This window comes from Vulpes vulpes, chromosome 1 (assembly GCF_048418805.1).
Source record: "Vulpes vulpes isolate BD-2025 chromosome 1, VulVul3, whole genome shotgun sequence".
NCBI classification, from domain to species: domain Eukaryota; kingdom Metazoa; phylum Chordata; class Mammalia; order Carnivora; family Canidae; genus Vulpes; species Vulpes vulpes.
The window spans coordinates 62,568,661-62,595,169 of record NC_132780.1 but is presented as its reverse complement, the minus strand read 5'-3'; the positions used below and the strand labels follow the sequence as shown (position 1 = coordinate 62,595,169).

General features: G+C 36.1%; 1 protein-coding gene across 1 annotated transcript in view; it reads right to left on the bottom strand.

The window, feature by feature from the left end:
• Nucleotides 1-26,509, bottom strand: part of MAN1A1 (mannosidase alpha class 1A member 1) — a 168,814-nt gene that overhangs the window by 42,881 nt on the left and 99,424 nt on the right. The window contains exon 6 of the mRNA XM_072765203.1: nt 24,845-24,939. Within this exon, the coding sequence (XP_072621304.1) occupies nt 24,845-24,939 (95 nt within the window). The remainder of the gene's footprint in view (nt 1-24,844; nt 24,940-26,509) is intronic.

Here is a 26,509-nt window from a genome sequence, read left to right as displayed (position 1 = left end):
GCTTGAGATTCTCTTTCTCTGCCCCTCCCCCTGTACATTCTGTCATAAACCAATCAATCAATCAATCAATAATCAATCAATCATTAAAAAAATACCCTTTTGGTACCTCCTTTAAATGAGGCATGGCAGATAGGCAGTGTTTATATATAATGCACTTAATCCTTACAATAACCATGTGGGTAGTATTATCTGTTTACCAAAAGAAACTGAGATTCAGCAAGGGTCAGTGACTTGCCTAAGGTTTTCAGTTAAGGGACAGGGACAGGATAATTCCATAGGGTCTGATTATTTTTATAGTGTATGGGTCACTCATTTCATATACTATATCACGTTATTTTTCATGCTCCTATATATGTTAGGGGTTAACTAATTTCTGGATTCTAGGAGGCTAGGAGAGCAAAAAGAATTTATTAGCAGTGCACCTGAGATATTACCAGTCTTATTTGAAACAACATATTTTTTAAAAGAATAATATATATAGAATAAATTCAAAATATACTTTTTTCTTTAAGATAAAAATCCCCAGGGCAAACATGATACAAAGGGATAAAAAGAAAAATAATTCTGATATGTTGTAACTAAAACAAGTTCTGTTTTTTAATGCCCCAACAATAAACTCTAAATGTCCAGGTCAGTAGTAGTTACTAGAGCCACAAGCCCAACACTTTATCAAAATCAGAGTCTTCTGAACATAAAAAAAATTTCTACTTTTTAATGATCAAATTCTTAAAGGCCATATTTTCTCTTTCTCAACATATATATTTTTATTGTACATAAAATATCTCAAAATATTAAAAAGCATAAAAATCAAGTTTTACTCCAATTCCTGTCCTATCCTTTTTTTTCCTATTCTTTCTTTTTCACAGATAACCACTATCATTTGTTTATTCTCATTCCAAAGATAATTTTTTATGTATACTACAAATATGAATAAATATCAAATAAACTCTTTTTACATAAATAGCAGACTAAACAGTGTTAAAACTATATTCTTGTTTCAGGTCTAGAATGTTCAGACTCATCTTTTAAAACCTTATTTCTAATAGAAAAATTAAAACATGTAAGAAACAGCAAAAGTTCAGTAAGCATCTAGATTTACTCATATATTCACCACCTAGATTTAACTACTATTAATATTTATATTGCCATATTTACTTCACCTCTCTATTTGTAAGCATATTAGTATTCTTTTGGGGAATTATTGTAATAAAATCATAGACATTAAGCTATTAAATATTTCAGCATTCATTTCTAAAAAGTAGAGATACTTTCTTATATGACCATAATATCCTATGATGCCAAAGGAAATTAATAATTTCTTCAAATCATCTACTGTCTACTGCTCAAGTTTCGCCAACTAACCTCAAAATGTGAAGAACCATTACTTTTTACAGAGCTCTTTTGGCTACAGTACTGCCAGCATAAGAGAAATATTATAGCTTTTATCTAATATGGAAAGTTTACAGTATTTATTTTTAAATTGTGGTGGTGTTGTCATCTTATTTGATTTAGTGCCTTTCACCTCTATCCAAAAGCAAAAACAAAGAAGAAATAACAACTGCCTAAAGAAGCTTCATTTTGACATTTGCCTAGGAACCCACCCCCCTTTTTTTTTTTACCATGACTTGCCCTCCACAGTTTTACATGCACAGAATTGCCAAGATTCTCCCCTCATCTTATTATTCAAAAGGAAGGGAAATCAGTTGTGGTGATGGTTGCACAACTCTGTGAATACACTAAAACCACTGAGTTTTACACTGTAAGTGGGTAAATGGTATGGTATGTGAATTATATCTTAATAAAGCAGTTTTTAAAAAAAGAGGAGGGAGGGAACAAAAACTCATTCTAAAATGTGATCTAACAAAATTAGTTTCCTAAAGTAGAATTTAAAAGTTTTCTTTGTATTCTTGCTAATAAAATAAAAGCCCAATAATTAAATTAAATAAATGAAAGCTCCTACTCATTCTACTCTTTTGATTATGTAACCATACTACAATTCTGATTTTTGCTAATATAAGCACAGTATATGGAGACAAAAGGATAAATCAGAAATAACCTCTTTCTGCTTTATAAAAACCAGATAACTCTTTTAAGAAGCAAAAAGAAAAGTTACGTGACTTGAAGGGAAGTAATTTCATTTTACAGGTAGCACTGACAGCTAGTACAAGCATTCTGTAGGGAAGTTTGGCAAAATGGATCAAAAATATTAATAATAGTCACATAAGGTAATTTAAAAATTCCAATTCCAGAAATTCATCCTAAAGAAGTAATTATAAGTTTATCCCCAAGTATAAATATTTACATCCCCAAGTAAATACCTGGCTTGTGCATTCAAGTCCTATATATACTAGTCTAAGACTATAAAAACTACTTGGCTCTCTCTCTCTCTCTTTTTTTTTTTTAAAGATTTATTTATTTATGAGAGATACAGAGAGAGAGAGAGAGAGGCAGAGAAAGAAGCAGAGGGAGAAGCAGGCTCCCTGCAAGGAGCCCGATGTGGGACTCGATCCTGGATCCTGGAGGTAGATGTCCTGAGCCGAAGTAGATGTTCAACCGCTGAGCCACCTAGGCATCCCATTACTTGGCTCTCTAATAAGAGAAAGGTTGAAAACTTATGCCCACTTAGAAGATCCAATAGTATACGGCCATTAAAAATCGTATTGTAATAAAGTGCTTAATAACATGAATAATTCTTTATAATATTTTTGTAAAAGTGGAGGGATTTGTGGCTTCCAGTAACGATGAAGGGTCTTGGTTGGCAAGCACTCCAGTAAGTTACATTTATAAAATCTGACTGCTCCCCACTTCTCTGTGATATGTATATTTAATGCAAGTGTTTTAAAGGCACTAGAGAGTGACCAAGAGCATGCACAAATTAAGCAGTGTTAAGCCCTGAAAGGCAGCAGTTGCAATGGGTTAGATTTGAGTTAGTCTCCGTTCTTCCTGATCTCACAAAATTGCAGGCTTACTTCAGACAGAGTTAAAGATTGGCAGAGCAGCTGACAATTTAGTGAGGGGAGGGAGATGGAGTGGGAGGAGTGGGAGAGGTCCTGGAAACTTCTGAGCCATAGAGGGATAGGACCAAAAATCTGGGTATAAGCTCTGTCCAAATCCTGGAGGATCACTAAATAAGGTACCGGTGGATCACCAGGAAACCAGCTGGCAGAAACCAGAAGAACCCTGTGGGTGTACTGCTTTTTCTGATTCAGGTAGTCCTATATCCACGCCTAACTCATGAGGCAGAAAGCAAAAACCTAAATGATTTCATGTTGGAGAACAGAGCCCGATGATGATTTACCATAAACTTTGCCTTGACTGAATGCTAAATTGCACAGGTATAGGGAAGGTCCCCAGAAGGCCAGATTAAAAAGCCAGCAACAGCTGGAAACTGAAAAACTGAACAGAAATCTCAGCTGTTGCACACTGCAGGGGAGACAGTTTATGGTTTGAATTAAGAGAGCTCATAGCTTGCTAAGCAACAAAATAATTTTCAGAACATAACACATCAAGGTTGCTAAACATATCCACAGTATCTAGTTTTTAGTAAAAAATTACTAGATATGCAAAGAAACAGGAAAATGTGACCCTTACTCAGGAAGGGCAGTTAAAAGAAACTGACTCTAAGTGGGTCTAGATGCTGGATTTAGTAATGTCTTCAAAGCAACTATTCAAATACATTCAAAAAATTAAAGGGAAACTTGCCAAAGAAATGGGCTGAAGGAACAGCACACTTGAAGATACCAATAAAATGATTATATCTGAAGAACAGAGCAAAAATGGACTGAATATAAAAGAACAGAGCTTTGGAGACCAGTAGAGTAACATTTGGAAGTCAAAAATAATGTAACTGTAGTCCTAGAAAGAGAGAAGGAGAAAGGCAGAAAAAAATCTGAAGAAATAATAGCTGAAAACTTCCCAAATTTTGTGAAAAAATAGGAAGGTACTAGTCTTAAAAACTCAGTTAACCCAAGGAGGATAAATACAAGGAAAACTATTCCTCACTAGGTACATCAGAGTGAAACTTCTGCTAGCCAAAGACAATGAGAAAATTTTGAAAGCAGGCAGGAAATAAACAGCAAATTACATGCAAGGAAACAATGATAACACAATGGCTGACTTCCTACAGAAACAATCAAGGCCACAATTTACAGGAATTACATATTCAAAATGCTGATAAAAAAAATCTGAAAATTAAAAATTCCACATCTGATTAAACCTTCCTCCAAAGATGAAAGGGAAACATATTTTTGGATGAGCAAAAAACTGACTTCAGTTGCTGTCAGAAGACCTGCAGTAAAAGAAATACTAGAAGAATCTACTCAGGTTGAAGGGAATGACTGTGGGTGGAAACTCAGATCTAGAGGAAAGAATTAAGGGCACTAGAAATGGCAAACTATGGGGGTAAATATAAAGCCTGTCTATGTCTGTCTATTTAGCTGTTTGCCTATTTATCTGAATTTTTTCTTTTCCAAAGGATAGGGAGGTCAAAGGAATGATACTTTTGAAAAGTACCTGTATTTTATCTGAAATGCAATATAAATTCTAAGTAGACTATAATCCCTAGAGCAAATCTATATGCATATCTAAATACATAAAATATATAGATATATATGTAACACCGTGTTGTATGCACACCTGAATCTAATATAACACTTCATGTTAACTAGATTAAAATTAAAAAGAAAATTCTGTAATAATACAGAAAAGGAGAAAAAGAGGACAGTAGGCAACATCAGCTCCGTATTTGCATCAGTTCCCCTTATCCTGATATCACACAGGGGTGAGGTACAGTGGCCTATGTAGACACTGCACAGGTAGCTGGTTTGCATTATAGTTGAGGAAACCTTAATCTTTTAAAGGAACTGCTGACAAAGTTGCCCAACTATTGCTCCAGAAGGGGATATTATCTTTATTACCCTGAACAGCAACAAGACAAAATACAAAACAAAGACATGTTAGATACTTTACCTTCTGAGACTGTATAAAACATCTTTGAAAAGATAGGAAAAAAGTTGGTGAGTTTCAAGTAAGTATTAATCTAAGAGAAAGGAATACATAAGATGTTCACAGAAAGACTTGAACATGAACTTTCATAAGCAGCTTTATTCATGATCACCAAAAATCGAAAATAACACAAATGTTCATAAACAAGAGAATGGAAAAGTGATGGTACATCCATATGATGAAATACTACTCAGCAATAAAAAGAATAAACTAGGGATGCCTGGGTGGCTCAGCAGTTGAACATCTGCCTTTGGCTCAGGTGGTGATCCTGGAGTCCTGGGATCGAGACCTGCATCAGGGTCCCTGCATGGAGCCTGCTTGTCCCTCTGCCTATGTCTCTGCCTCTCTCACTCTCTCTCTCTGTGTCTCTTATGAATAAATAAATAAATATTTTTTAAAAGAATGAACTATTATACACAGGATAACATTAATGAGCCTCAAGCACCATGCTGTACAAAAGAAACCAGTCAGATAAAACCACATACTGTATGATTCCCTTTGAATAAAATTCTAGTAAGGGCCAAACTCACTTATAGTGACAGCAACATATCAGTGATTGCCTGGGGTCAGATGAAGGGGGGTGAATGATTGCAAGGGTCACATGGAAGTTTTGTGAGTGATGAAATGTTGCAGATCTTGATTATTTAACCACTGCTAAAATAATAGGTCTATGGTTAAATGGTCTATGTTTGTCAAAATTCGCTGAAATTTAACTTGAAAATTGATATATTTTTGCATGTAAATTATACCTCAATAAACTCAATGAAAGTAAAAAATGGCACAAAAGTGTATTTCATTGGTGTCTCTTTAAAAACGAGAATTAAGTCTTTACACTAGATTAAAATTCTATAATCAGAAAAAACTAAAACTTGTTTAAAATAATATTTACTAAAATGTATTCATTAAAATTATAAGAAAATTTGTCCTTATAGAGAAATACACCTGTAGTATTCATTGCTGTACACTTTTAAATCCTTAGAAAACCAAAATTTTTCTAGATATTGAAAATATGTATTGGAGTGAAAAAGGAGACTAGAAAAAGTGCTTGATTTTCTAGCGCTTCATTTAACATATTCAATAGAAATTTAGAAATTTAAGCAATGTTGGAATATCAAACTTATCAGACTTGTGAAAGTGACATAGTTTAGAGAGACCCTTGCAATACAGCTTTCTGGTAATTACTGATTCTTTCCCAGCATATTTCCTCCTTGATAACTTCATTGAAGAAAGTTTTATCTTTAGTTCAAGAGTGAAGAATTTGATTAATTTCATTTTAACCCTATAGCTGTTTCATGTGTTTACAATGAATACAAAGCTTTGGTCAAAAAAAAAAAAAGGTCACACTCCAAAAATATGATATTGTGATATTGACTTATGGTTTTCTTTATTATATAGCTGACCCTTGAACAACGTGGTGGTTAGGCATGCCAACTTCTCGTCACAGTTGAAAATCCTCATATAACTTTTGACTCCTCAAAAACTTAAACTGCTGACTGGAAGCCTTACTGATAACATAAAGAACTGGTTAACACATATTTTGTATATTTTTGTATTATATACTGTATTCTTACAATAAGGCAAAGCTAGAGAAAACATTATAAAGAAACTCATAGAAAACATACTTACAGTACTGTATTTATCAAAAAAAGTCTACATAGAAGTGGACTTGCACAATTCTAATCTGTGTTGTTCAAGGGTCAACTGTATATTAATAGTTCTTAAACATTTTTAAATGATTCCTAGAACATATTTTTTTAATGAGAAAAGCCAACTAGTCTTGACATTCCAATATGCATCTTTGCCTTACCCTCACCCTTCTCTTTTCGGACACAGAATTTCCCATATGCCCTACTGCTTGGATGGGCCACTCTCTCCTCTTTACCTAGATCTCATCTATACATCTGCTTGGTCTCAGTCTGAAATCCCTTTTTCAGGAGAGTTTTCTCTGACTCCCCTGCAATTTGGTATATTTTTGTGATCAATTAATGTCTGCTCCCATAGACTATAAATTCCACGAGAGTAAAATATTTGTTGATTTGTCTGTTTTTTACCAGTTTATCCTTTGCCCCTGGCACAGAGAGGTGTTTAGGAGGACGGTGGCTATCTGATGTTTGCTGACTAAATGAACAGGTTCCTTTAATAAATGAGCCGGTTTCCTCAGCTTCTCCTAATCAGAGCACTGGTCTAGCTTACCAACTAACCAACTACTTTCCCTGAACAGCTTCTCTGTGCCAGGGCTCATCTCAGTTTAATATAACTGTAGCAACTACAGTTATAGACATAAAATGTAAAACTGGACCTCAGGTAATAATTGCAAGAATGTATCTTGGACTACATGGTCTTTCCACTGATTATACCATCCCATGCTTGCTCTATACCTGAGCATGCTGTTTTTTTGTCTTGCCAAAGAATTACTGAAACTTTTTTCACCCTGTCATTAACCCTTGAAATTGCTTATCAAAATGCTAAGGAAAATAGATTATGATTGGATAAAGTTCCCCAAGTGTTAGAACCATAATCCTGAATCTTTAAAAATCTTCACACAAAGGTATTTACCTAGATTTTAAAAGGCAAAGAGAAGAGCACTGCCCTGCTGGGCCACTGTCTGGGCAGCAGGTCAGGGATTAATGGCACATTAAGATTTGCCACATGGCACTGTGATAGTCCACTTTCAACATTCCAGACACACTGGACTATAAAGATCATGTGTATATACTCTTAATCGGACTTACTTTCCCCCTCATCCTCTAATTACAATGCTTTCATATGAGAAAATTATGAAGAATGTTTCCCCAAATGCTATCTCTACTTTGAAAATCAGCCTACCTGAACAGAACATCCTCTTCCATCCCTTAGAGTATTGAAATGTAATTTAAATCTTTCTTACGATTCATATGTTTATAAGTCTTGTTTTCTTATCATGCCAGAATAAGAGACTCTAGACAGTATTTAGATAAATCACAGGACTTGGAACATCAGATTTTAAGGTTTAGGTTATGGGGAAGCCTTAGTCTCTTATCTAGCTATGTAAAACAGAAAAGAAAGCAAATAGTGAAATACCGATTTATAAAAAGACACATTATTTTCACTAAATAATTAACACATATTTACAGAATAGAGATTTACCAACAAAGTACTTTTTCCAGTTATACTGCAATGCACAGTTTTTTTTTTTTTTTGTTGTAGGGGAAAATAATTGATATACTTTTTTTTTTTTAAAAAAAGATTTTCTTTATTCATTTGAGAGAGAGAGAGAGAGAGAGAGCATGCGCACAAGCAGGGGAAAGGGCAGAGGCAGAGGGAGAAGCAGACTCCCTGCTGAGCAGTGAGCCCGATTCAGGGCTCGATCCCAGGACCCTGTGATCATGACCTGAGCTGAAGGCAGATGCTTAGCCAACTGAGCCACCCAGGTGCCCTGATCATATTACTTTTTAATTCACTCAGAAGTTTTTATCTCCATGGATTCAACACTCAGTTACACAGAACTTTTTGAAATCCCACAACTTAATGGAATAGGTCTTATCTGTAGGAGTAAACAAAGTGCCAGAAGAACAAGGAAAGGAAGATGATTAAACTTGTCCAGGGTGGGGAAGGAACAAGGTAGAGTGAAAGAGATTGAAGAAATCTTTGAGAATAAGTAGTATAATTGGACCTTCAAAAGTAGCAGGTATTTTTTGGCAGTTAAAGGGTCTGCCTAGGCCAAGGGGCTCTATATACCCGAACACGGGGGTTTGAATGCACAGAGCCGATTTGAAGAAAACCACTAGAGCTTTGGTAAAGCTATTAAAGATTTGAGACTGGGGCACCTGGGTGACTCAGGCAGTTAAGTGTCTGCCTTCGGCTCACGTCATGATCCCAGAGTCCTGGGATCGAGTCCCACATCAGGCCTGCTCAGTAGGGAGTCTGCTTTTCTCTCTGACCCGCCCCCCTGCCCCACCATTCTCTTTCTCAAAAATAAATAAATGAAATCTTAAAAAAAAAAAAAAGATTCTAGACTAAAGGGAGAATGTGTGGAGAGCAGAAGGATGATATGTTTTGAGATAACTCTCTCTATATATCTCACAACTATATATCTATATAAATATAGTGGAATTGGAGGGGAGAGAAATTGGCAGCAGGGAGACTATTTCCAAAGCTACTGTTCTAGCTCAGAACAGAACCAAAGGGGGATCTAGGACTGGGTGATAAATGAGAATGGGAAAGAAGCTTGGCTGTGAGAGGTGTCAAAAATACTATGGAGATGAAATAGATAGGATCTGATGACAGACTAGCTGTCAGGGAGAAGTATTTAAAGACCTCAGGATGTTTGAATTGAGGTTACTGGTATAACAAAAGGTCTGGAAGGGAAACTCAATTGGGGATTAAAAATACTGCACATGACTTTTGACAAATGAAGTTGAGGAGCTATCTGGCACTCAGTAGGATATTGGGATTAAATTCTGTAGTGAGGGCTGGGCTGGAGATCTGGATTAAAGGGTAGCTACTGCCTTTTAAAGTCTAGGAGGACTTTGGATGTGCTTGCATGTAAAGGGTTTGAAAGAGAGCCTCAGTTGTTGATTCACTCATATAGACCTACGCCTACCTTTGTGCAGACAGTGAAGACTAGAAGGCAGAAATGAAACAGCTCCTCCTTGTGTAACTCTGTCATGGCGTCAGGATCACACCAAAATGTGTGCCTAGCACCCTTGCCTTGCTTTGTAGCCACAGCCTTTACAGATGGCTAAAGGTAACTATGTTTTTCAGCATTTTGGGGAGGCCTCTTCATCTATGCCCTAAAGAAGGACCTGGACACTTGCCGCTCATTTGTCCCTGCAAGAGCATTCCCAGCCTGGGAGGATTGAGATAAGGGAGGCCCCTCGATGAGCAACCACGGAAGGACCGCAGATGCAGGGGAAGTAGGAAAGTTTCCTGGGAGTGGTGCTGGCTATGCCATGTCTTGAAGGGGATGGGAGAGAGGGGATCTTGTTCCAGCCAGAAATAATATAAATGCAAGGAGGAAAGAGAAACCATGACATAACTGAGAAATTATACAGCTTTGTACAACAGAAATACAGAGCATCTTTTTGCCTGACTAATTTTGATTTTTTTTTTAAAGGTAATGAGTCACCATGAAAGAAGAAGACACAAGGAAGTGAGATGATAAAGTTTCCATGTAAAAAATACTTCCACAGTGCAGAACTTTGAAAGATGTCTTGGGAAACTGGCAGTAGGAAGATCCATTAAAGGTTATTGCAATGGTTGAAATGAGTGATGATAAGGGCTTGAGTGGAAGAGAAGGAAGACAGGACCAGAAATAAATTGAGAACAGAATTGAAGCAAAACATTATAGATGAAGAATTGGCAAGAAAGAAAAATGATGGAGGGGCCAGGGAGGAGAAGGGGCCCCAAAAGCAGCTCCTGGAAGAAGGACAGGGGGTACATTCAGGAGTATAAGTGATGTATGAAGGGGTGGGTATTGCCTTTTAAAATCTAGGGGGACTCTGGACCGCCTGCATGAAAAGGGTTTCAAAGAGAGCCTCATATAGACCTACTAAGACTCTTTTTGGGTCCAGTCTCCAATTTCGGCCATGTTATCACAAAGATGGGGAGAAAGGACAGAAGTAGAAGAAGAATCACTAAGGTGGCAGGAAGGAAGAAAAATTGGTTCTGTCAAAAAAGGTTTGAAAGAATTCAGGTTCTTTATTCTAGAAGAGATGATGAAGGGGAGATTTCCATAATCCCACCTTTTATACCCAGATAACAAAGATGCTATGCATATAATTTCCCATTGTTCACTCTTTAGAAAGGATTCTATTTCCTTATATTTCTTTTTATCTTTAGTGGAAGCGAGCTTAACATAAAATTCTTGTAGATATATCAAACCCTAAAATTGCTGGTGAAATTCAGTTCTGGAAGGTATGGAGAATTCAACCAGACTCACTGAAAACTTTTTTAATAACCTGGAGGTGCTCGATGTTTATAGCAGTGATGTCCACAATAGCCAAACTGTGGAAGGAGCCTCGGTGTCCATCGAAAGATGAATGGATAAAGAAGATGTGGTCTATGTACATAATGGAATATTACTCAGCCATTAGAAATGACAAATTACCTGCCCCCATTTGCTTCGACATGTATGGAACTGTAGGGTATTATGCTGAGTGAAGTAAGTCAATCGGAGAAGGACAAACTCTATATGGTCTCATTCATTTGGGGAATATAAAAATTAGTGAAAGGGAATAAAGGAAAAGGAGAGAAAATAAGTGAAAATATCAGTGAGGGTGACAAAACATGAGAGACACCTAACTCTGGGAAATGAACAAGGGGTAGTAGAACAGGAGGTGGGCGGGGGGTTGGGGTGACTGGGTGACGGGCACTGAGGGGGGCACTTGGCAGGATAAGCACTGGGTGTTATGCTAAATGTTGGCAAATTGGACTCCAATAAAAAAATTAATCCCTTAAAAAAAAAAACAAACAACTTGGAGTTGTTTCATCATCATCAATAGAGTACAAACAGACAAGCACCATACTAGCCTATAGGGGCAGTAAAATACCTAGACATCTCCCTCTGTCTTTCTAGCAGGTACCAAGTAGATATATATGCTTTTAAATTAAAAAAAAATATATATATATAGTTCAAATAGTTCCAAATGATTTCAAAAGGGAATTCAAATTACAGAATTGGATATTTATGTCTGCGCCAGATTAGATTCAATCAAATTAATGAAACTTTAAAAATACACATATATTTGGAACTTCATAGACTACAGAGAATGGCAGACACATAAGGCATTAATATGAGCTGTCTGGCTGCCTATAGCTTATACACTCATAATTCCTCTTGCTTCCCATCTCCTTCCCTTTACACCCTTTTCCTTTAGGATAAACATAAGAATAAATACATTTTGCAGTACCTTTTGTTTGAAAAGAGACCTAGGTTTTACTGTCTTTAGAAAAACTCAAAAAGTAAATCTATTATCTTTATAAATTCTATATAGAGCCAACACTTACTCTACAAATTCCAGTTTTTGAAATCTCATTTTCAAATATGAATATGAAATAATTACTCTTAGTCATAGGCCTCAGAAACTCAGATTAGCCAATTCTGTAACTTGAAACCCTTCGAATCTAGCAAAAACCTTGCATACTTGCACGAAATATGCTGTTCATTTAAAAAAATATCACACTTCCAGGATAGATGGATACCTGCAGCCATTTTAGTGTTTACCCAATCAATATTAAATATTAATGTCTTCAAGCACTTTCTGGTATATTTCATATTAAAACCAATAATTCACCTTAGAAAATTTCTTGATCTAATTGATGATCTTTTCAGGCATGCCTCCGCAGCTGACCCATTTTAAAGTGGAGAAAATTAATACAAATAACAGAGAGTGTGCCACAAGATTATTTAGTCTTATAATATTTAGAGCTGGTTAAAAGTAATTTAGAACTTCCCTTGAAACCAATTTAAAAAATATTCTCAAGAGTAATCTAAACAGGATCAAAGTCCACTTAATATAACGAGACAATATGCCCATTATAAACTGCCAAGTGATAAGACATTGGTCTGGGCTTGACAAAGGTAAATGACATTTGGATATTTATTGTTTATGGCAGCAGCCTTTGAAGCAGAATGCAAGACTCTTAATTAGAGTGCAGGAAGAAACTATCAAAGCTGCTATTCCTAAATTTTTTATCTGGAAGGAAAAAAAGAAAGCTTTATCAAATTAAATATTCAGATATTCACGCTCCCCTCCCTTGGTGCTTATGTAAAAGGCTTCATACAAGATACTCCCACGATGCTCCTGTAGAGATTACACAGTGAGCAGAGGTCAGCAGGGGACCTCACATGTTCTACAGCTGTCAGTGACTTTTGATATGTTGTGGTTTATGAGCTATAGAATGTCATTGATACAGTTAATTTTAAAACCCAAGACCTTTCTCAGTAGAGTAATTGTGGTATTACAGTAATTTGTAAAGAGATGGACAGTGACCATGAAAATATTTTGCAACAGAGATTTTCTCATTGTCTTGAGGCAAAGTATTTAGTCAAGAGTTGCTATTTCAGAAAAAGAAAAGTGTCTTTATTTGCTGAAGTTTTCTGGGACAAGTGGTTGTCTGTAGTATGCTACCCTACAAGTTAGGAGGAGAGAGAGGAGGAAGAGAAGAAACAGGAATAAAACAACACACTTAATCTACAACTTGAAAAAAAATGTAACAGTTTAACATGGAAAAAGAATCTGAATTTGTAAAGAACTCTAAGGAAAGATCATTTAGAAACTGGACATTTATAAAAATATTTATGAAAGTGGATCATATTACAACTCATATCTGTATCGTGAGAATGAAAGTTTCTATTCTGCTTTAAAATCTAAAGGAAGAGTTCCAGAGGTTTTTCTATCTTTCTATTTGTTTGCAAGAACAAAGGATGGTATCAGGAAAGACTGACATTTTCTGATAGAATTACAAGAATATTCTTTGCATAATCAAAGGATGGGATTTAAAACAAACATCATGTTTAGGAAGGTCAGCCAGTACCACTCTTCTCTCACTAACACAACTTCGTAATCTTTTCTGGGCAGCATCAGAATCAAATTTTGAAATACGTAGTAATGCAGAATAAGACCTTTGACTACTACTTATTGTATCACAAGCCTTACACTAAAAAAAAAAAAAAAAAAAAAAAAAGACCACACTGCTCTGATTAAAATTATTATTTATTCCTAATAAAATATTTCCTTTCCTCATCTGTTTCTTGTCCTTTACAAATTTACTTTTGAGTGTTTTTAAATGCATAGCACGTATTAATACAGTGGTATATGTATATATAATTTACAAATAAAAGTGCATGTTCTAGAGTAAGTGCTCAAAAATATTTTACTGATAAGAGGGCAAAAAAACTTAAAAACCATGAGCTTATGGTCCTGATAGAATAGTGGGGTGCAAATTCCTTCGTGTGGCTAGCTACAGTAATTACATGTAAATCAGTGGCTAAAAGTGCTGCCTTTGTACAGTGTTAACATAAAATTTTCAAGACCCACAATTTTAATGCCTCACAATTAATGAAATCACAATTTTAGTCCTTATTGCATTTAGTTTATTCCAATAGTTTAAAAATAACCCTTCTTCAGCTGGGCAGTTCAATTGTGTACTTTATTTCCCTTTGTCTTTCCAGATAAGGACAATTGCTATGAGGATCCTACAATGCTTCCCTTGAGGAAGCCTATGAGTTATAAACTGAGCACATGGGAGGCTTGTTAGAATCACAGATGTGTGTATACCTATCACACACATATACACATACATGTGTGCGTGTGTGCACACTTCTTTACATGAAAATCCCCTCTTTTGTGAAGTCTAATTTTAACACAGGTGGTAGGAATGGACGGTATGGAGAGCTGCCATGATGATTTCAGGATCCTGAAATTCCAGTGTCTTTTGGATCTAAAAGACCACAGGCTTTTTGAATTTCAGGGTTCTGTCACAGACATTACCCCAATAAAATGGATACAATTTATTAGTCCCACTTCAACAAATGAGAAAACCAAAGAAGAGAAAGAAGAGATGTGATCATGTTAATTTTTAATAGAATTATATCTGTAAAACACAGCATCTTAAACGCATGGTTTGATGTGTTTTGAGAAATATTTATGTTTGTCATACTGTTTTTAAGGTAGGGAAAGCAGGACTTATATTCTTGTTCTTCCTGCTGCCATTTTCTTTAACATAATCAGCAAAGTGATAGAAATTGGCACTGTCAGATATTAAAAAATTATGGCAAATCTGTAATTCATAATTCATTTATTTCCCAAAGCCCATTTGCAGAGTGTCTATGAGGTATAAAAAGGCACTATGCTGACAGCTCTTTGGGACCAAGAGTGGGACAGGACATTCTGTAGTCTGAGGAAAGAGGGCACCAACCTCCAGGTCACAGGCATAGAAAAACAGAGATGAGAGAACCCAAAATGTGTTTGAATCATTTTGTCCATGGCATACAGAAGATCTCTTATAAAATATGTTTTAAGAGTTTAGCAAGTAGATTCACTGACCTTTGAAATAAATGTAGTCATACTTAAAAAGAAAGAAACACACAACAAATCCAAGGGATTTGTACGATGTACTCACACACAGTTATTAAGAATGATACCCACCTTTAAAATGGTTTATGTAACTTTTATTGTACTTCCAGAGGGTAGGATAGATTTATGTTCAAATTTTGCAAAAGTTTTCACTGATAGGACCATTATAGTAATTGCACTGGATCTGTTTATTAATTTGTCACAATTAAGTCAATAAGAGCTTTACTAATGTCCTATTACTTGATTAGTTTTGAAAGTGATTATCTTAAGAACTCGACTTAATTGGAAGCCTCTCAATTTACAAGGTACATTAAACTCTCAGTAGCATCTTAAGATTATTCAACATATGCAGGTCAATTACCAGTAATCACTGTTTTGTACAAATGTTCCATAAAAACTATAGCATGACATGACAAAGGGGGAAGGTAATATCTAATTAATAATGCTAAACTTCAATTGACATTTCCAGGATAAAAGGGCAACATGAGCATTCATATAAAGTCTTCCCAAAACTAGGTCTGTTACTAAAAATCAAATAAAGGAAAGCCAGCAGATCTATACCTTAGAGATGAAGATAGTTTGTCATGATTGCTAAATCACCAAATTGCATTGCCTGTACTCATGCCCAGCTGCACATTAATTTCCAAATTAGTAAATTACAATTAATTCTTATTATTGCTCCATCACTTTTCTTTTTCTAGTTAATAAAAGACTGTAATCAATTATTGTTCATCCCATTTTTAGAACAGATCAGCTACAACTATTACTGCATGAGCAGGAAACATGGAGTGGTTAATGTACTCACAGAGATTATAAAGCCTTTAAAAACTATTGGCTGTAGTATAAATACTTTATATTGATCTTCCAATTCCCAAAGATTCAAAGTAGTTCATTGAATATTTATAGTGATTAACAATAATAAGGGCTGAGAAAGTGCTTTGATACCTAGGCTGATTTCCAAACATCTAATCAAACGATTTCATAAACTTTTAGATTAAACTTTATTAATCAGATATTTGAAAGGTTTGCCCCACACTAAAAACATGAGCCTGGTCTTGAGATTAATCACAGGAAAAATTGATTGCTGCTTCATTAAAAACCCAGGATAGCAAGCTCCTTGAAAAGATTATTCCACTGCTGACCTATAAAGTCATTGTATGAATTATGTGTTCTGACTTGTTCCTAATTTAAGTCCTGGACACCGAATACATTTCAAATTGCCAAGTCTGATTTGCCACCGATTGTGTGAATATAGCAAACAAAGCCGAATCTGTAAAATACTAGTTCTGCGCCTTTGAAAAACTTGAGATGAAAGCCACTGAGTTTGTTGCATTCAAATAACTATAATTGTCCTTAAAATTGCCCTGGTGAGTTAACTGCTTAAACAGTGGGAATGCTGTGGGGAAAGCAGTGGTCATATTTAACAACCAGTCTCATGGATTTTGTATTAAGGATCTATCTGCCAAAAACTGAAAAGTGAGGAAGGCCTCTTAACAGACTTCCCACATACCACAAGTCATTTTTAAAGAGATTTAAGGAGCCCTCTTGGGATAGATTGTCTTTCAATTGCCTACACATCACCTTTGATAAATTTCTGCACTTTAATTACTCATATGCTGTAATTTAACCTTAACTGTAGGTCCTTAAGGAAATACAGAAAAAAAAAATTTCAGCATCTAAGCCATGGTTGAATAGAACATTAGCCGCTTTACTCCTTTCACATGTCAATTTTCTCCCATTCCCTACCAGAAGCACAACTGAAGTGATCTGTGGCAGATGGGCATTCATGAAGCAAGAGGGTGGGGTGGTGTAGAGAAGTAATGAGGACTGTGAAAGCCTGTGTTCAAAGACAGATGTAGATGTGGTCTGCTTCCTCCTCCAGGGAATAAAAGACATGGAAAATCTCATTTACCTGGGTATTAACTTCAATTACAGCCAGGGGAGTGGGAAGAAATGGAACAGTTCAGGCACCTTTAGGTTCTTCAAATTCTTACTGCCTCACAATGACTAAGAAATAGCAAAGCATCCTTTGTTCAGAACTGCTTGTCTCTTAAGTCTCAAAAAAGGAGGATATACACAAAGGACATTTAAATTAAGCACTGCTACCTTTATTGTCCACTTGGAATAAATAAAAGCCTTTAGTTTGGTCAAGCTACTGAGTGCCTGGTATAGATGTAGTGATATGAAGCTTGGTGAGAGAATTAAATGATTCAGAAGAAGCCTAGGTTGCCGTCCCCCCCCCCCCCCCTTCCTCTGGGAAGATGATCACAGCCTCTTTGGCTCTGGAACGCCCTCAGGTACAGGGGCAGGTCACCAGCTGCTTAAAATAAAGTTGCTTTGCCTGAGCCATGGCATGACTTTACAGAAATGATTCTCCTTTCTAAATTACCCCGAAGTCCCTAATTAAAAATGCCTTTTTTCCTCCCTCTATGCTAAAATGCACCAACATTTGCTTTCTAGTCTTATAGGTTTAAAAAAAAATTAAGAGTACATGGGAAAAAGGAACATGTAAATTCTTTTTGGGTAATTGTCTGGAATTAGCGGCTTTTCAGAAGCAGCAACAAACTGCTTAGAGTTAAGTGAAAGTGTTGGGTAATAACAAAAGTAAACTAGTCATAGAAACAGAAACCCCCACACTCCTCACCGCCCCCCTCCCCCAAAAGATGTTTGGAATTGGGGGCTTCACTGAGCAGCTCTGAGATTTAAGAATCTAAATAGCTCTGATGGTTCATTTCTTATATTACAATGGTTCTTTTTTTTTTTTTTTTTAATTTTTTTATTTATTTATGATAGTCATACAGAGAGAGAGAGAGAGGCAGAGACACAGGCAGAGGGAGAAGCAGGCTCCATGCACCAGGAGCCCGACGTGGGATTCGATCCCAGGTCTCCAGGATCGCGCCCTGGGCCAAAGGCAGGCGCCAAACCGCTGCGCCACCCAGGGATCCCCTATTACAATGGTTCTTAAAGTGTGGTTGAAGCATTCGCTTCTGCATTGGCTGGGATCCCATGAGGAATGCAAATTATTGAGCCTTTACCAAAAACCTGTCCACAGAAACTCTGTGGGTGGAGTCCAGCTATATGTGTTTTTAAGAAACCCTCTAGGCAATTCTTACATACTCTAAAATTTGAGAACTATTGTTCTATTAACGCTGGATATTTTCAAACCAATTTTCTAATATTTCTATATTTCAATGTTAAATTGACCATCAATGGACAGAGAAGTGTTTTCAAAGTTAAGTGAGAAGAGGAATGAAGCTGGAATCCTCAGGATATACATACACACTAGACTTAAAGCAGTGATTCTCAACCCCAGCGGAATATTGGAATGGCTGAGGAAGGCTTGAAAAATGCCAGGACCTCATTCCAAGCCAAATGAAACAGACTGGTAGAGAGGGAGGCAGCAATAATATATACTTTTAAATGCCCTAGTTATTTTCAAGCACTGGAAAGGCTGAGAATCATTGATAGAAGGTAACCACAGCAGTTGGGCTCTCAACACAAGTTGGGCAGCTTAAGAATTAGGAAAGAGGGCTGTGTGGATGTTTACAGCCAGAATACATATATATATTTTCACAGACAAGGTTTGTGCCATATTAATAGAATACTAATTAATATGTGGGACTTGTGAAAAGAACATTGCATTTTATTGCCTCACACTCTTCTTAAATCTTATGGATGGAGCAGTTCTTATTTCTAGAGGAGATAATTCACCAATAAGTACAATTTTAGAAAAATGAGTTTTGGTCCTACAGGCGAATTCCAAAATTATCTAAAAAAATAGTAAGTCCTTAAGGAAATACAGTATGGAGCTACCAGAATCCTGTATGTACTACATGGAGACATTCTCTCCATACTCCCAGCTGGTTCTACCAATACCATCTCTCTTCCTGACCTGGAAAATGGGACTTGAGAATGGGTTAGAAAGATTGAATGGCTATCATACTGTCTTAAAGAGGCATCAAAACCAAATTAGTTTTAGCTATATATTATCATATGTGTGTGTGTGTGAGTGTGTATATAATGATATATAATTTTATAATGAAATAATTTTATAATGAAAACTGAGAACAAGACCATAAATTAATAATAATTTCAATTTACCTTTATTTCTTATCACTTTAAAATGATAAATCTCTTCTTGCAATTAATTCATTAGATTTTCACGAAAGCTTTATGAGGTCATCAGAATAAGTATGATTATTGCCATTATTTTAATTTAATTTATGAGAACACAAACTCAGTTTAATGAATAATCCAAGACCAAGAGCTATATCGACAATATTAATAAATAGTAGCTTTAACTATGGTACTAATATTCTAATGTCTCCTATTAATAACTTTGTACATGTCAGTATTAAAACCTTAAGATATGGTTACTACTATTTCCAAAAAAGTACAAATGGCCAAAAGAATTAAAATAGATAAAAGAGGGAAGTCCAATTTAATAAAACATTCATTCAGAAAAAATAAAGACACAGAGGAGGTTAGCTTAAGATGCTTAGAAAGACCAGAATTCTTTCTTTCCTAAAGTTGGCTGGACTCCTCTTTGAATTCTTAACAGATCCATAAAACATATAAATAAAAGAGAATAAGACACAACTCTGATTTTACACTCAGGCTGTATCACTTCTACAGAACCTTTTTTAGCATAATTGCTATTTTGCTTCAGAATATTAGCAAATCCTTAAATATAAGTTTGTCATACTCATGCTAAAAATGTGTTTCTTGATTTTTTAAAAAATATTATTCTTATGATGTTCAAGTATGAAACCATATTCTGCTTTTATAAATTTAGTAATGTGGACATCCATGTTTCAACTGTCCAAAATAAAACACAGGGAGATGTATGGAAAATATTTTAAAAGATATTTGGTCTAATTAGACCGTCTTTCATAGTCTGTGTCGATTAAAACCAACTACAATCAATATTTAAGCACTTTACACCACCAAAATAGAATGCAATAAAGGGGCTACCGCCTTTTGTTACAATATACATGGTACACGTGCATCACACAGGATAATCTCTTTCACTATTAGAAAACATTAAGCTATGTACTATTCTTAATTAAGGTCCCATTTCAGTTAAAGTAAAGCAATTTGCAATTTAATTATAATAATAATACAAATTGCAATGTAACTAATGATAGAGTATGCATTTGTGTTGGTAATTAGAGTAGTCAGTAAATAAGGCTTTACAAAGCAGGAAATAAAAACAGGTGAGAGAGTTCTGTTCATTCATCACCTTGCTGCCTAATGAGAGCTGGAAAGGAGATCAGTCATTTCCCAGCACATTCCTTGATGTGCGCCACAAAAGCGCACACTGTAGACATTCCACCAACCTAATATAACCACCAGGCAAGTGTTGGGAGTGTCAGTTTTTAGAAAAATCCACCAAGAGAGAAACAAGTGATAAAATAGTATATAGCTAAAACTAACTCATTTATCAAGAAAGACAGAATAATTATTAGGAATGCCTAGACTGCATGCCCTGTGATAGAAATGAATAATGGGAACATTAGCTATATTATTTTAAATTAAGAACACACTGGAGAAAACCCCTAAATTTAATAAGTTTACTCTACCTACACTTGACTTACACCTAGGAATATGGAAATGGTGGAATGCCTGATTTCACAAACCACAGAGGCGATTTTTCTTCTGTAGGGTAGAGGAAAAGAATGCAGAGGGCCTCCTGTTCACAGTAATAATAAAATCAGGCGTCAAATTTTGACATTTTTCACATTAGAGAAATTGAGTTCTACCAAAAATCTAATCTACTGAAAAGGCAACGCTTTCCTTTTAGCAGAGGTGCGATATAACTCCTGTATCTTCATTCTACTATCGTACTGGTAAAGCCAGTATGTTGGTCCAAACAGGTCCTGTGTATAATAACACTAGGTATCTGTTCAAATTACCACTAAGTCACAATTCCGATTAACTTTACAACTTAAATATAGCAGCTCTGAAACTAAGAATTATTACAGATGTAGCAAAAGAGATAATTACTTTTTTTTTTTCTGAACAGATTTTGGGACAGAATTCCTAAGGTAGAATATGAGTAAATAATTTAGAAGTCCTGCTCTTCTCAGTTTGTACAAATGCTGAAATCCAATTTGGCTTATTGGTGTTTTGGCTCCAAATGCATCAACCTCCCCAATTCAAACTAACCGCTTGCTTTAAATTCAACTCAGTGAGGACTTAGTATCTCTCCTTGGCACAATCTTACGTTTGTCAATTACATGAGTGTATAATATAGTAACATATAAAATATATATTGTGCTTTACCAACCAGGCTCTGAATACCCTGAGGGAAAGACTATGTCTGTTATCTTTTTAAATAAAGTGAAGAGAAACAGGAAAATCTTCCCAGGACCTAGCATGGAAACTTCATCACAGCAGCGACTAAAATAAATGTTTATTTCTTACAAAGAGAAGGTAAAGAAACCAATTATCTTCAGGCAATGATGTGAATACTAGAGGGATGAGAATGGATAACACCAACATGTTCACATTTTTTTTGTTAACATATAGGTGTTGGCAAAGGGCAGCATCTGTATTTTCAGAATTGAGAGGGAAGACGACTATGATATTACAGACAGTATATTCTATACCTCTCCCATTTTAATTATTGCCCAAATTCTCAAAGCCAGTCAACAGTGAGTATGTAGCTCTTCTAAAAAGCATCCTCAAGCACTTTTTTCTTGTGGGCATCATTCCACAGACACTCCCTTATTCTGAGAAGATAATTAAGAAAATCTGCTTTTGCCAGACATATTTTTTTCTCCTCTCTTTTGAAAATTCTACTGGTGACAGTCTTTAAAAAACTAGAAAAGAAGTTCCCTGCCAGCTGTCCTTTATCCTCTAGCCCATACTGTAAAAATATAGATATTCAGAGGAAACAGCATATATGTACAGGCTGACAGGAACAGCACATCCTGAAATGTAGTTATTGCAGATAAATATGAAACTCTGTCTTCTTCTCCTAGAGGATATTCTCTAAGATGATAAATAAACCTCACAGCTGGAAGGAGAATGGATTCAATGAGTACACTTGATTGGGCAAAGGGATACAAGGCATTTTAGTGTATTAATCGTACTATTAATTTTGCCATGGCTTATTCTCTGCATTTGGGTAAGTTACCGCTATTTCATAAATGGGATTGAGAATAGATAAAATGTATGATCAAAAAATTCATACAGATCGCCAGGAAGAATTTAAGTGTTCCCATCAACTGTCAAAGGGTCACCTAATTTCCTCTTGTTTGACATGAAAATATTAGAGAATACATAAATAAAATGGCACATTCATTTTTACCATATATAATTATCCTGTAATCTCCGAAATTAAAAAAATCTAATGTAAGATACTGTAAATTCAAAATAACGTTTTATTAAAAAAGCATAATGCCCCAGTTAATGAATTTCTAAGAGGTATAGATATGAAAGTCAACAGAGGATTAATAGTTTTTAGAAGTATTTCTTCATGTACTGAAAAATGTCTCCATATTTTTCTACACTGAGGATAGATTTAACTGAAGTAAAATCATCTTGGCTATTAGAAATAAACACTAAGTAAAATTAAATAGGCTTTAAAATAATCTAATTTCTTATGCTTTTTTTTAAAAGAGGCTAGAACTAACTGAATGATATCAGCACCCTACAATAATTGGCTGAACTTCTGCAAAGATGTAGATGCACACCTCTCTCTGCTAGTTTTAGTTGGGACTTACTTAATTTCAATACTTTCCAAGAAGCATTATGAACTAGCTCCACAGAATCTTAGAGTAGAAGGTTGGAATGATCATTCACTCCAGAATTTTAAGCTTAGGGTTCTTAGGTTCTAGGTGGGCTCCAATGGTACTGTTTGCTTTTGGAAATTATGTAAAAATATGTGTACTCAGGAATGTGCATTTTATGAGGAGAGAGCCATGTTTCATCTGAATTTCAAAGGGGCCTATAAGCCTGTAAAGGTTCACAAAACAACTACCGAAGTAGGCCTAACTTCCGTTTACAAATAATCCTGGAGGGTTGAAATGACTGCTCTAAAGACACCTGGACCTAGAACCAGGTCTCCTGATAACCATTGAAATCAACGTATTATTATTCTCATATCATTTTTTTCAGAGGGTAAATAGGACAAAAAAAAGTGTTAAATGTGCAGTGTTTTTGTAACCAGGTCTTATTTCAGGGAGCAGATTAGTTTCTAGGTCAGAATACTATCTATAAATACAAAGTCCAAAGATATGGAAGGTTATTATAAGTGATCTATATGAGCTAAATAAAAAACTCATGGTCCTCCAAACAAACACCATCCTGCCTCCAGGCCAAGCATATACCCCCTCCTGCTTTAAGTCCCTGTAGCAGATGCTATGATCTTAAGGTGACAGAGAAAACTGTAAGACCCCTAAAGGGATAAATGGATCCTGAGACATCACAATATATAATAGAGTACATGGCCTAGCTGTGTGTTCTCTCCCTGTCTCACTGCTCTACAATACCCCAGCCCCAAACACACACACACTTACACACACAGGCGAGAGCACACACACACTTATACACAGGTACAGGGTGATTTCAAGGCACAGATACATAACATACAAATGAAAACAAAGCATGACATTTAGCTGATTTATTAACCAAATAATTAATTTCATGATTTTTAAAGATTAATTTTAGGAAAGTCACTAAAAGAAATAATTAAGAATAAACGTGCATTAATCCTGCCAAACCACCCTGTACATCCTCTTGGTGTTTCTAAACCAAGGAAGCCCTTTCGTTTGTGCCTATGCATCAATGTGTGTATAAACGTCTAAGCACATATTTTATCTCTACCATTAACAGACAGTATGATGTTGGGCAAGTTACTTAATTTCTCTGCAACACAAGTTCCTTATTAGTTTCTGTTAGTAAAATGGAGATAACAACAGTATGGACCTTATTGGGTTATTGTGGGATTGAATGTTGCAATACATGCCCAGAGCCTAAAACAAAGCTTCATATTTCATGATGATAAAATAGCTATAGTTATCATCATTATCACCATCAACACAAAGAGTTACATAAGCAATTAATTACTTATGGGGAAGAAGGAGTTAAGAAGGAAGTTTAAGATAAAACTGTTGATTGACAAAATGTTGAAGCTATTGTGAAAATTCAAACTACTCCTTGGGAAAGTACCAGAAAGTCCGTTTAATCCCGGTTTTCTCAGAGCAAAATTCCCATGGACTTAGCATAACAAGATTCTCCACCCAAGCACGAGCAGGTCTGGCTAATCTGGGTCGGCAGGGCAGTTCCCTTCTCTCCTTTACAGATGTGGGCAGGGTAGCCCCAGGTGCTCCCCTTTTGTCACCCCTTACAGGGGAGATCTGATCAGTCCAAGGCTCTAAGCTCTGCAATTACTCTGCCAGAGGCCTAACTGAAGTAAGTGCTCTTAGGAACTGGATGGACTCTTTGGAAATGAAATGCTTTGGTGACAATTTTAAAGATAAAGGGATGCTCTTCGTATCTATAGAGAAACGAAATGTACTATCACCATGAAATAACGAAGATCTCAAATCATGTTTGGCTTGGATGACCCTGTTAGGGTCATGCCATCTCGTGACAGGGACCCCCGTAAGGCCAAGGAGCACTGGAAAACTAATAGCTTCCACTCACAGATGGATGCCAAGACTGCCAGTGGTATCAGTCATTGACATCATACAAGTAATTATCCATTCAGTTAAATCACGGTATTGCATGTTCCAAATTAAAAAAATATATGTTGTTAAAATGAAGAGTTTTACCTTTTTATATTCAGCAATGCCCAAGGTATTCCAGATGGAGTATGAAATGCAGGTAACAATTTCACCCCAAGTTCCACTGCTTTCTTTCGAAATATCTGAAAAGTTAAACAATTACATAAGCTACTGTTGTAAGCAAAACAAAAAGTGCTCTACTATCATCGCACATTTAGCACTTTTCTACTTTAAAATTTTCTTTATGTGAAAAAATACAAGTTTCTCAAATTAACAGAATTACCTAGCAAAGCAAGAATGGTCCAAGGGCCATCATGCTGTGGGGAATTTATTACTAATCTTGGTTGTACAATTAGAATCATGTTGGGAGACCTGAATAATGCTGATGTCTGGGCTGCACTCCTGAGGTTCTAAATTCTATAGTTTGAGGCTTCCAGATCAGAATTATTTCTAAAAGCACCATGGGTGATGTCCCGTGATTCTAAAACACAAGCCAGGGGGATAACCACTGCTGTTGGAGGGTAAGTCCTGGGCTGAAAATTGGGAGACCTGGACCTGTTCTAGCTTCACTTATTTACCAGGGCACGGAGAAAGGAGAAGTTTTTAAAAAAGACATATTATTGCAAGTGACCTTTATGTTTTAACTTCCTCTGATGTTAAGAGTAGGTGAAATGGATGATACAAAGTTAAATTAGGTACAAATTCTGCCCAGAATGTATAAGGAAGATAATATATGCACACAAATATCTAGAATATAGATAAAATGAGAACTGGTGATAAAATAATCTGGGAGTTCAGATGAGCTCAGTAAGGCTGCACGGTGGAGATAGTATTTGGATGAACACTGTCTGCAGCACGTAAGGGGGGGGCAGTGATACTAGAGATTAGAAAGTGGAGGAGGCACCCCCGTAGGCATCAGGATAAACATAGCCACAGGCAAGTGGGGGCATGGAGTAGAAATGGAATAGGTCAGCTTGCCCAACCAAAAAAGGGAGCATACAGGTAACAAGGTTGGACATACACTGCATGGGCCCAAATCATGGAGGGTCCTAAATACAAGGCTAAGAATTTTACTCTGTTAAAATGGGAAAATATTGAAAGTTTTTAAGCAGCCACTTCACTTGAGCAGATTGTGCTTCAAGAAGAGTATTTAGATGACATCCATTCACAGTCTCATTAAAGGAAGACCTGCTCCAGCTTTCCCCAGGACAGCTGAGGCAGCTAGCAGGTGCCTTACCCTTCTTATACTGGAGGGCTGGGAACTATTTTCTTCTGCCTTTTCCTTAAACAATGGAGATGTCAGAAAGGCTGGGGGAACCCGGAAAAGCATGGAAAATGGGAACAAAGTCCTCTCCCAGGCAATGGGAAAGCATTCTTTAAACCCAGTGTCAAAGAAGTCTTGTGTATCTTCTCCAGAGGGAAGGGTTCCAGTCCATAACTCCTGCTCTAAGACCTGAGTCTCTCCAGAGAGAAATGCAGGCCCTTGGGCTCCCGGACTAAATATACTCTAGTAATGCCCATGTTGATGCTATTTCAGAAACCCTACTCTTTTGCAATCTCTCATTTATTAATGAAAATTAAGAAAGCAATGATTTTTAATACAAATTTTTGATTGACAATTCGGATAAACTATCTTTCCTGGTATAAAAATAAGGACACAGACATTTACAGTATAGAGAAAGCACTAGAAAATTCCCCCACTCTCTTTAAAGT